At 43.2% G+C, this 11,996-nt stretch overlaps 1 protein-coding gene and 1 long non-coding RNA gene across 2 annotated transcripts in view; one reads left to right on the top strand and one right to left on the bottom strand.

Moving 5' to 3' along the window:
• Nucleotides 1-2,976: 2,976 nt before the first annotated feature.
• Nucleotides 2,977-11,996, bottom strand: part of LOC101389789 (aldehyde oxidase 2) — a 74,771-nt gene continuing 65,751 nt past the window's right edge. The window contains exons 35-36 of the mRNA XM_087435571.1: nucleotides 6,210-6,285; nucleotides 2,977-4,515 (exon numbers count right to left, since the gene is read on the bottom strand). Of these exons, the coding sequence (XP_087291697.1) occupies nucleotides 6,232-6,285 (54 nt within the window). The 3' untranslated portion in view covers nucleotides 2,977-4,515; nucleotides 6,210-6,231. The remainder of the gene's footprint in view (nucleotides 4,516-6,209; nucleotides 6,286-11,996) is intronic.
• On the top strand, nucleotides 3,519-4,606 carry LOC147916348 (uncharacterized). The gene is made up of 2 exons (XR_015553251.1): nucleotides 3,519-3,623; nucleotides 4,445-4,606. It is a non-coding gene; the product is annotated as an uncharacterized LOC147916348 (long non-coding RNA).

Genomic DNA, 11,996 nt, shown 5'->3' with positions numbered 1-11,996 from the left:
GTCAGAATAAGATTGCAGAATTAGACCAAAAAAACCAAAAACCAAATCAAAACTGGTTAACATCTTACAGAGCAGAAAAACCGGAAAACTTTGGGGTTATCTTTTCAACCATGCAGAAATCATTTGCAGTTTATCAATGTTCTGCAAGTTACCCCCATATGAGTTTCCTATTGCTGCTGTAACAAGTTACACAAACAACTTGGTAGCTTAAAACAACACACATTTAGCTTACAGTTCTGGAGGTCAGATTTCCAAAATGGATCACACTGGGCTAAAATCAAGGGGTCAGCAGGGCTGCGTTCCTTCTGGAGACTCTAGGGGAGAATCCACTTCATTACCTTTTCTAACTTCTAGAGACTGCTTATGGCAAGACCTACCTTTTCAGAATCTGAACCCTAATGAATAGTAAATACGTCAAGTTCCATTTCCCTAGAATAGTTCTGTCCAATATAACTTTCAGGGATGATGGCTGTAGTCTCTTCTGTGCTGTTCAATGTGGTACCCGCTAACCACACCTAGCTATTGAGTACTTGAAAGGTGGCCAGGGCAAATAGGGAACTGGACTTTTTCTTTAATTAATTAAAATTTAAATTTAAATAGCCACACGTGACTAGTGGCCACCATATTGGACAGGGCAGCCCTAGAGCATCAGATTACTCTTTAATGGGCTTATGAGACAGTCCTGGAGTATGACATTGAAAGGTCACACAGTATTTTTTTTTTTTGCCTTATTTCTGAGAGTTGGAAAAATTTTCTTAATGTGTGCAAGTAAAATAAATAATGACTCCAACAGATTAAAATCCAATAACAATATGAAGCCTGATTTCTTTGTTAAAGAACTATAGCTTCTTTCTTTTTACTTCCCTTAGACCTCCTGGCTCACCAGTATCTGAGTTACACAATATAGGTTTCATCAATACTTTGAATAGAGCACATTCATTTGCTCTTCCTTAGTCAAACATGTGGAAATATCAGTTTGAGATAGACCCTGTGGTAAAAGATGAGTAAAATGCAGTCCCTGCCAGCAGTCAGTGGGCCTATATTCTAGAAAGGAGGATACACATGTAGACAGATGGTGTGATAGAAGAACCAGGTACAATAAAGGAGGAAGGGTCACTTACACCCAGAACTGGATCTGTTGGCCTCAGCAGGAAGGTTTGTTGGTGTTGAATAGTGTTCCCCCCAAATTCATGTCTACCTGGAACCTCAGAATGTGACTTTGTTTGGAAATAGGGTATTTGCAGATATAATTAGTTAGGATGAGGTCATACTGGATTAGGGTGGGCCCTAAACCTGATGATTGGTGTTTTTATGGGAAAGGAGAGGGAGAGCTGGACACAGCACAGAGAAGGAGGCCACGTGACAATGGAGGCAGAGACGGGAGTGATGCAGTTACAAGCCAAGGAACACTAGGAGCCAGCAGAAGGGGCAAGGAAATCTTCTCCCCTAGAACCCATGGCCTGCCGACTCCCTGATTTCAGACTTTTAGCCTTCAGAACTGTGAGAGAATAAATATTTAAGCCAACTAATTTGCAGTAATCTGTTACAGCAGCCCTAGGAAACTGATACCATTGGAAAGATACTGGCTGGCTGGCAGAATTGAGGGCAGAGCTGAAGAAAAGGGCTTGAGGTGCGTGGGGACAGAGGCTCCTCTGAGGGTCTCAGCAGCAGAGCTTGTGGACTTCCCCTGCACACCTTGGCCACCCAGGCAATCTGTGTATCTTACTCGAGTCCAACTCTCAGGGGAGAGACTCTGACCCAGCTTATCCTGTGCCTTTCCCAGCAGCCCTCCTGGAATGTGGAGTGGAGGACAGGCGACTTCCCAAAGGAAAAGACCCCAGGCAGATACAAACAACAGGGGACCACGCTACACAAAAGACAGTATAGTCCTTTTTGGAAGAAGAAACTGCCCTGTTGAATGCTGCTCTTTTACCCAGTGAGGGTGGGTGGTTACAGATGTTGAGAAAGATTATCCTGGCAGCTGTGTGCAGAATGCTTTGGAGCAAGACCAGCTGGACAGCTGGTGACATCATCTACATGTGACGTTAAGAGAGTATGGGGTGCCTGTCCTGATCTGGTGGCTGTGCCAAGGAAAGAACACTCTTGTTTTGCACTCGGTGGTGTCTTAATATGGACCCATTGAAGGTTGTGTAGGGAGACTGAGAAAATACCTTTATTTTCTGTCTCCAGCTATTTCTGCCTAATTTTTAAGCTATTTTTTGGCGTCTTATAAATCAGAAAGCATATCTTTTCGCTATTTGTCTACCCAATGACATGACACAGATCAAGTGTTCATTTTCACTGTTCCAGGGGTGGAGCTGGGAGCAGGAAATTTTTCCTTACATGAGAGAAAACCCACTTGGAGAACGCAGGCTCAGAAGGCAGAAGTACAAATGCCTCCTGTGCACCCAAGACCCAGGGGGAAGAAACAGGAGGACCCGTAGAGCCAAGATGAGCGTTCAAGGTTACAGTTCCTCACTGTTATAGGCGCCAGGGGACGGCTGACGTGGGGAGGGGGTGGAATTGTCTAGACAGAGAGAGCGGGGAGAGCACCTCGCTCAGCGGGTCCAGCAGGTGTAACACAGAGGCAGGAACCAGGTGCTTGTCCTGTCGCCTTAACATCCTCTAACATTCCGACATTTGGCCTCTGTGTCCCATCCACGTGTGGGACCAGCCAAGAGTAGCTTTAATCTTGACAAAGAGTGGCTGGGCATTCTGGGACCAGCTATTCCTGAAAAACAGTAAAAGTAGCTAATAAAAGTGGCTGCACTCTGTGCTGGTGTGAGAATTGGCTGGATGGGGATGGTGTGAGAGTAAGTCTTTGCACTGTATACCTTTTTCTATCTTTTAACTGTGTGAATGTATTACTTATTCAAAAAATTTAGTAAGTTTCATCCTTCAATAATGCTTATTGAGCCCAAAGAACTGGTTTCAAGTATGTGGTTTCAAATGTGTCTTTTTTAAAAAGTACTTTATTGATATGCATGCCATTCAGATTTTTATGCATCAACTCACATGAAGAATTTTTATTCAGACCTTCTATTTTTAGTCCTTTCTAGTCCTCAACCATGATAAATGGAAAATAAATGCCCAGTAACCATCCTTATCCCTAATAGACCAAATTAAAAAAACATACAAATGATATTTACCATCATTTAAAATGATACAAATGATAAAACAAATTTCTCACATTCATGTTAGATTACCCAGTTAAGGATTTTATTTTCGAGAGCCAAAACTTTTTTTTATTACTTTCAACTTATTTCACACCGGCTACTCCCACTAAGTTCCCCAGCTCTTCTGCTCACGTCTGCAAAAATCTTGCGTAATTTTTGTCCTGCCCGTGACCCTTCTGCTCCCATCTCCTTTCTCTTTGTGCTCCTCTCCCACTTCCTCCTGTGTACTCCTGTGGCCCAGCGGAGCCTCCAAAGTCAGCGGATGGGCAGCTGGGCAGCTGTGTCCCAGTCCCTCCAGCCAGACGTGCTCATTGCCTCCCGTGACCTTCTGCCTCCTCCAGGCCGCACTGCTCGCCTCGTCTTTGCCGTCTCTCCCCATCACCAGGTGCTCTCAGCTCAGCCTCTCCTGCCTCATTCACTTCAGGAGTCACTGCCGATGGAAGCTGGGTGAGTCTCATGCTGTGGATTCTGGCTGGTAGAACAGCAGTGACTTTCTGGTTAAATGAGGCCTAATTCATATGCTGCTTTCTCCTCCTCTGAAGGCCTCTAAAACTCAGATTAATGGAATTGGTGGACCCTGCATGTTTTAAACTGCAACACAGGGGTGATTATAATTCAGAATTCTTTTGCTCTGTGTTACCCACTTCAATATAGGGGAAACTGAGCAATGAAGTATTTCTGAAACTCTGATACCATGTCAAATGATTTTCATAAACAAATTAAAAAAACAAAAGGGTTTGGTGATAATACATTGAAAATGTGTTTCATTGCTTTTTCCCTCCAAGTTCCAAAAGAACGTTAACCAGGTGAATAGCTGATCCACATGAGGAAAATACCACTCCTTTTCTGTCAAATGCACGTACACAGACCCATAGCTAATCCACAGTGAAAACACAACGCAAACCCCTGTAGAACTCTTGCAGTGTTGCTGCTCTGTGGCCACCGACTCAAACACACCTTGGAACAGTAATCACATTTTTCTCTACTGAGAAGTGTCTTTCATTCTATGACCGTACCCCACGTTACCAGTCCAGTTAGATTGGAGGGATGCAGAAAGAAAAAATTTGCTTTTGCTGCAATATTTACATGAGATCTTCAGAAACAAATCAGCATTAAATCAGCATTGCTTATGTGGATCTCTCAGTGTTTGTCTGGGGGCCTCTAGGCCGGAAAGTCTAAGTACATAATTTGTAAATAATGATTCATTTTGTTAATGGAATCAGACTTGAATAATGATTCTAAATTTTGTCATTTTTCTTCCACAACAGTAAAAGAACATGAGTTTGGAGTCCAGTTAGGATTAACAAGCCATCTTTTCACTTGTGAAGAACTGCAACACCTGGAAAAAAAAGAAAGAATAATTACAAAATAAAGTGTGCAAATCCTTCAACTTTTGTGTATAAGGAGAACAATAAATAGTTGAAAAATTAGATTGGTCAGCTTTACGGGTTTGAATAAGGACATTTAGGAAGTTACTTATCTTCCCTTGGCCTCCATGTCTTCATTTATAAAGAAAGAATCTGGATGAGATCAGAAGTGTTCACGCATTTTTAGCAGAGGTTTAAAATGTTATGGAGAACACACACAAATAGATTTTAGTGTGGTATAAATTTAATAAGGTAATGTTTAACACTTGTTAATAAAGCAAGTAAATGAGAACAATTATCTTACTCTGAAGAATGCAAAAATTTGAAATTGCTGGTAAAGGATGAGAGTTAGACTCAGAATGCAATTTATATCTTCATTTTGTTTTAATTGCATAGCATGGAGAAAATTCTGACACACAAAGAGTGGTAAGTGGTAAGCTGGCAAGAGGTTTTTTGGTTTTGTTTTCTGTTTTTTAAATTTGTCTTGCAATCTGAGGATGGTCATCATTTTAAAGTCTGTACAAAAACTTGACAACCCAGTTCATTCACTAGTGGTCTCCAATTTGTTAAAATTTGATATTTAGCACATCTGAGTGTGTGTGTTTGCGTTTAGCTATCCTTCATTGTATACTAGTGTCAGGCACAACGCTATGCACTTTACACACCTTGTTTTATTTAGGAATTGGAGTGGATTTGCCATCAGATCCACATCTAACTTTACTACTTGGAAAGAGAGAGAGAGAATAATTAAAGAGCTCAGGCATTCTGCCCTCCATGCCTGGGTGTATGCTTTTAAATTACTATTTTATAATAATTTAAGGTATTTAAGACATTTAAATGTTGCCTATTGTGATTTTTGTTGTTGTTGCTGTAAAGGAGAAACGAAAAAAACTCATCAATTATTTAGTCTGATTTAGCAAGCATATCAGTGCAAGTTGTTCTCATCTGACAAAGCACAATGGAATTAAACCTATATATGTTAATACTTGTGGGTTGTTTTAGACATTTAATTGGAAAATTGGAGTTTGATGAACAAACGTTTTCTCTGGATCTATGATGTAGTTTTCTTCTGCTTTCAGTTTCTCTGTTGTTGCCTATCAAGTGTGCAGAAAAGCAGAAGCTTAATTTTCTCACAATGAAAATATGTTTCTTTTTTCTGCATATATTTACCAGGTAGTTTTGGCCACCGCTCTGCAGAGCCTTGAGTGCTCTGCATTTGTGTTAGGCAGCTGTGCACAACTGTAGCAGATAAACTCAATGAATACAAGGAGAGAACTCTTCCCCAGAGCACTAGTTAATTATAAATGTAGTAATCAACAGATTCAATTTGGGGTTTTGCACTCAAGATGTAAGTGACTCTCAAAAGAATCAGGGAGTAGGGTCTTTAAAGTATCTTAATGCACAGCATTCTCACTTTTTATTTTATTTTAAAATAAAAGGAAAAACTGCAATGTTGGGTAAAACACCCTGACCTTCCTTTGTCAGCATCCAAAGCCATGTGTGTTTTGTGTTAATGGATTAAAATGTTGGGTAAGATTTAAAAATGAAACTTAATTTACACACTTGTGCAGTCCTGAGGTTCCACAGAACACAGTTTGGAAGCCACTGGACTCGCTGATCTGTTTTTTCTTTTTGAGTAATTTTTCTTTCAGCTTATTGATCTTACCTTTTAGGAAATGGCAGCAGTGTTATGCTATAGGGACAGACCAAGGTTTAAATGTCTTAGGGTCATCTCTTGGGATCTAAGAAAGAAAGCAAATTAAATACTTAATATCATTGCAATATTTCACCAGGAAAATTTTGTCAAATTTGTAGGTTTTGATAAATTTTCTGATGGGAGGAGGCAGGATTTTCCTGGGGAGTGGGACCGTACCATTCCTTTCAAATGACACCTCTGAAAAGACAGTGGGTCGGTGTTGTGATCTCTATTGCACTTACTGTTGCCAAGTAAGAGGGCACTTCGATTAGTTACCTGTCTTCTTTGCTTCCCAGATGTGAGTCCAAAGAATTGTATATCCTATATGTAATGTTTGGGGGAGGGGGCCAGAAAGTGGAAAGTGGTACAGCTGAGAGCTGTTGCTTGCGTTGGAGCCCACAGACCTGGACTCCTCCGCAGTGATCTGAGAGCAGCCCCGTTTACACATTTAGCCAAATGATTTGTGTGGTATGATGCCCTTGCTACTTAAACCCCAGGCTCATTTCACTATCCTGGGCTACACGGCCCTAGACTTTGACTTTTTGTGTGTGTGTGTGTGAGGATGATCTGCCCTGAGCTAACATCTGCCAATCCTCCTCTTTTTACTGAGGAAGACTGGCCCTGGGCTAACATCCATGCCCATCTTCCTCCCCTTTATATGGGACGCCGCCACAGCATGGCTTGACAAGCAGTGCGTGGGTGCGCGCCCAGGATCCGAACCGGCATACCCTGGGCTGCTGCAGCGGAGTGCGCACACTTAACCGCTTGCGCCACCGGGCCAGCCCCAAGACTTTGGCTTCTTATCCTTCTTCCTTGCCGCCCTCAATGCCTGTCTCCTCTGCTGGGAATTCTCCCCCTTAGGTTTGGCGGAGAACATACATTCCTCCCCTCCACTGTTGTCATGTTTTCATTGAAAGGGCTGACTTTTAGTTACAAAGATGTTAAAAACAAAAACTTCCCATAAATCATGGAAAGTTATGATGATTTCGAAAGGCTTTTCTCCTAATATTTATTTCACAAAAATACAAAAAGAAGACAAAAAACAAAAAACCACCTAACTCCTAAGGGTCAGGATATCTTCCCAAATTCTATTCTGTTTGCACTTCATCTGTATCGAAATGTAAATAGAGGGCTAGTCCCTTCTCAAAGGGACTCCCCTTATCTCTGCTTCACTGCTCTGCGGACTTGCTTGGCTAACGTATTTAGAATCCGCCTGTTCCACCAGGGCTGGGCTGGATCCTGGACAAAGCTCCTCAGTCCAGTCTGAGGTAGACTCAGGTCAACTCTTCTGCTAAAGATGATGGGAATTTTCAGTCTCTTCCAAAACCTGCATCCTATTCTCTTCCCTGAACCTGGGCTCCTGGGTTACCCTTCTGCTTCGGGACTGAGATCGATGCTCATTCTGCTGCTGTCCTGCCCTTCTTGGGTCTCACCTACTCCCAAGCTCCTTGGGTGAGGACACAACTTTCTGTTTTGGTGTCCAAATCCCAGCCCTGGGACTTAAGCTGCTCTTCATTGGCCTTTGGTGACCTCCATCCCTTTACCTTCTCTCTCGCTTAGTGCCGTCATCCTCTTCCTCCCCACTCCTCTTTCTCCCTTGGTGGTTCTTGAAAGCTATAATTAAGGCAATATATTCACTATGTTTGTCAAGACTGATTCTGCTTTTAGTTAAATCTCAGCTTCTGAGATATAACTGGGCCCAGTCTCATTGGTCTCAAGGCCTCGTGTCAGTGCTAGTTGCCATCAAGCCAGGATTCTTTATCATCATCATCGTGCAGTAAAGCATTAACTCAGCAGGCTGGGCTTGTCCAAACCCTGCACATTCTCCAGAAAGGTTTAGCCCTTGACCAGCTCCTGGGGGATAGCACCTAAGCCCTTGAAATATCCTGTTTGATAAGAGTGTCTTTGTTTATCTGGGTCCTGGGGCCACGTGGTATCATGTGACCTCTGGAAGGGCTGGACACTGAGTAACTAAGGTCAGCTACGCAGGAGACCTATGCCTATGTGACTGGTCCCTAATAAGCAGCCTGGACACCACGGCTCTGGTGAGCTTCCCAGGTTGGCGATACTGTGTGCATCTTCTCATGCATTGTTGCTGGGAGAATTAAGTGCTGTCTGTGGGACTCCACTGGAAGGGGACAACTGGAAGCTTGCACCTGGTTTCTCCTGGACTCTGCCCTATATGCCTTTCTCCTTTGCTGATGTTTATCTGTATCCTTTCTCTTTCATAAACCATAACTATGAATATAACAGCTTTGTGAATTCTGTGAGTCCATCTAATGAATCTTTGAACCTGACAGTGGTCTTGGGGACTTCTGACTCAATCTTCTTCTTCATCATCATCATCATCATCATCATCAATTATTGTTGACCGCTTACTATATGTGACACCTGATAAATGCTGTTCATGTGTCGTCTTATTCAAATCTTATAACAACCCTGTAATTAGAATTATTCCCTCCACACACATCTCTCCCCATTTTATAGATAAGGAAACTGAGTGATCAGAGAAGTTAAATAAATCATCAAAGGTAGAGCTGGGATTCCCACCCAGGTCCCTCTGACTCCAGGGCCTCGTCTAACCACTAAGCAAACACTGTGCATCCTCACTCCTTTCCCTGACCAGAGAAGAAGGCTGCCTGTTTCCTGCTTCACATTCTGCATCACTTATTCCCCTCTCTTAATCTGAGGAATGTCTCTAGCTTTGCCCTCTTCCTTTTTAGGTGCCCTCCCTATATCTCTCTTTTCCCAACTTCTCCCAGCTAAAGGAATAACCTTCCAGAGACTAGGTAGGAGAGTTTTTAGATACAAAAATATACATTCAATCACAGTATCAGATAACCGCCCCCCCCAGAAGTAAGAAAGTGTCACCAAGTATTGCAGAGGACAGATCTCTGCATCCCGGGACAAGCATGTCCAATGTGGAACCGGTTTCACAGCCTATTAGCCTGCCAATAAAACCTCTTCCAAGACAGTGTATGAGGCAGGAGGAGAAGAACGTGGTGAAGACTGAGAGAGCACACACCTGTCTGTGTGTGTGTGTATGGAGGGGTGCGTGTGTGCACGCACAACTGATGGGAACAGGACCGTAGGCTCAGCATTCCGAGGAAGACGCCCTGGCGGTCTCCACCCTGCGTGTCTCCGGAGTCGTGCAGTGTGCGTCTGTTCCGTCTCACGGAATCCACGTGACTGAGGTGTACCTGTCCTGCCCTAAGGCCCTGCTGATGATCTGTGGCTTGGCTTTCAGCACAACAGGCTGGAGTCTGAATGTTTCTACATGTTGTGGGGGTAGGTTCCCAAACCATAAGGAAAGCGAATGCAATCTTGTAGGACTGCCAGTCCATCTCACCCAGCTCAGACAAAGGCAAGGCTATGCACAGGCACGGGGTTGGGGACTAGCGTTCGGGGGCGAAGCAGCTGAGAGAAGGGTAGGTAAACCAGGCTGCCTGCAGCCCAGGAAATGTTCACACGCCTCTCCTACATCTGGCAGGAAGGGCTCCCTTTACTGAACTAAACAGGTGGCACTTTTAATGCTGCCAACTCTCACCGAGTGTGGGCGTCTAGAAATGCAAAAGAGGCAGGGAGGGAAAATGAGACATGGGGATGACGTGGGGGGGGGGAGAGTAGGTAGAGGAAGGCTGTAGAAGGGTTTGCAGAGGGGACAGGTAAAGGCCTTCAGAAACTAGACATTGGCCAACCTTACAGAATAACAGGGCAGGACAGGCTTGGCCATTTGGAACTGGGTACTGGTCTAGAATGAAGGGACTTTCTCCCATTAAGTTACTACAAAATCAAGCCTCAGCCTCGCACATGACAGCCATTTGTTGTGGTTGCAGGGATTCATTATGAGTCAGCGGTATAAAGCTGCCCCTACAGAATGCAGGGTGAGCTGAACTTGTTTACAAACTTGTTTCCCAGCTGAGCTGTCTGATTCTAGCTTCCAGGGACCAGAAACCGAATCTGCTAATGGGCTTTCCGTGGCCTCCCACTCAGGCAGCCCGTACACACTGCGGTGTTGTCATTCCGCTACCTGCATACATACTTTTTGCAGCTGTTGGTAACAAGGTAACAAGGTTTTTGTATTTGTCCTACTGCCAAATTCACCAAGGCAGTATTTTTCTAATTTTTAAGGCTGTGGAACCCTTCATGTCTCTGAATCCTAAAGATTTTTTAAAAAATGAAATCACTATTTCTGAGGAAAAATCCAAATTTGAAAGTGTTAATTAGGTAGATTCTGTATATCTCTAAGGGAAATTTCCTTTTTCTTTCTTGTGGAATTTTAAGTGACTATAAAAACATATTTTTCAAGAAATACATTTTTCTTCCTCCCATCACCCAAAAGGAAATTATGCATAGAAATAATGTTTTTGGCTGTGCCTGGCTGAGTCAAGCTGCTCTGCTGGGCTCAGGGCAGAAACCACCACCAGCAACATTGTTCTGGCCAGGAGTTACCCCCCTGAGAAAGGGCCTCTGGAGAAAAGCAATAATCAACAACTCTGACCAAGGTCACCAAAGCCACAAGAAACTTTTGATACAGTAAATGCTTGTGCAAATAGTAGAACCTTTTGTAACAAAAATGCTCCAGCCTTAGCCTTCTTACCCAAGCCTGCTTTTTGTTGAGGCTTAAAGCTAATTATCCCTGAAAATGGGGCTGCTAGTCTAAAGAGTTGCTTTTTGTGCCCTCAGCGGGTTGACTTGACTTAATGTGGAAACTCTTTTTATGCCTTTGGGAGAGGCATATTTTCAAGAAGGTGATTAATAGTTACGGGTATTTGGTGGAGACTTTAATATTTGCAGAATGACTTGTATTTACACAGAATTTTTACATGCATTATTTTATTTAATTCCAAAGGAAAAGTACTGAGTGTTTAACCATCATTTCTGTTTAAGAAATGGATGTAGGCAGGCTGTTCTTTACCTTGCAGTTATAAGGAGTTATTGAAGGAGGAGGGTTTGGACTTTCCACTGCTCCTGTTCTAGTACATAGACATTCTGACCTTCTCACCCTCTTATTTGCCAGAACAAATTGTGTTTCGACAACAGTATTCCAAGGCCAAATACAAAGAGTGTTAGTATCTATGTTTCTCACAGACATTTTTTTTGCATAGTACAGTATTGTATGCCAATGTGAATCATTATATATTTCAGTTAAAAACCGTGTTTGGTTGGATCAAATGTAAATTCTGATACAGGCTCAGATCTGTTCCAAGATGTTTTAAAGAGCCAGTCTGTGTGAGGAGCCAGGCTGTGGGAACTTCGGGAGGCCTCCTGTGTGCACGAATCGTAATTGCTAAAGATCTGAAGAAGCAGACCTGGATCGTGAGAGAGGCTAGTTGCAGGAAAGCCGCTGATTGGAAGGAGGACAATGCAGGTTCCACCCGGCGGGTGTGAAGATAAGTGGTGTGGCCACAAATGGGTATTTCTTTGATCACTCTGCCAGGGAGAACACCAATGGCAGCCTTTTCTACCAGAGAGGCAAGATCAGAGACTTAGGAAGAAGGCTGTTTGAGTCCATCGAAATTGCCGCAGGGCCTTTGCACAAGCCATTCTCTGCCTGGAACACACCATTACCAGCTTTATGCTTGCTCTCTCACTTCATTCAGGCCTTGGCTCAAGTGTGAACAACCCAGAGAAAGCTTCTCTAATGAACTATTTAAAATACTCTAAAATAATCTCTCCATCATGTTCTAGCCCTACTCTTCTCTTTTGCTTCGCAGTGTTATCACCACCTGAAATTATATGGTGTGTTTACTTGTT

The sequence above is a fragment of the Ceratotherium simum genome, chromosome 9 (genome assembly GCF_057802395.1).
Source record: "Ceratotherium simum simum isolate JZ-2026a chromosome 9, ASM5780239v1, whole genome shotgun sequence".
NCBI classification, from domain to species: Eukaryota; Metazoa; Chordata; class Mammalia; order Perissodactyla; family Rhinocerotidae; genus Ceratotherium; species Ceratotherium simum.
Note: the sequence above shows the minus strand (reverse complement) of the source record. Positions and strands in the feature narration are given on the sequence as shown.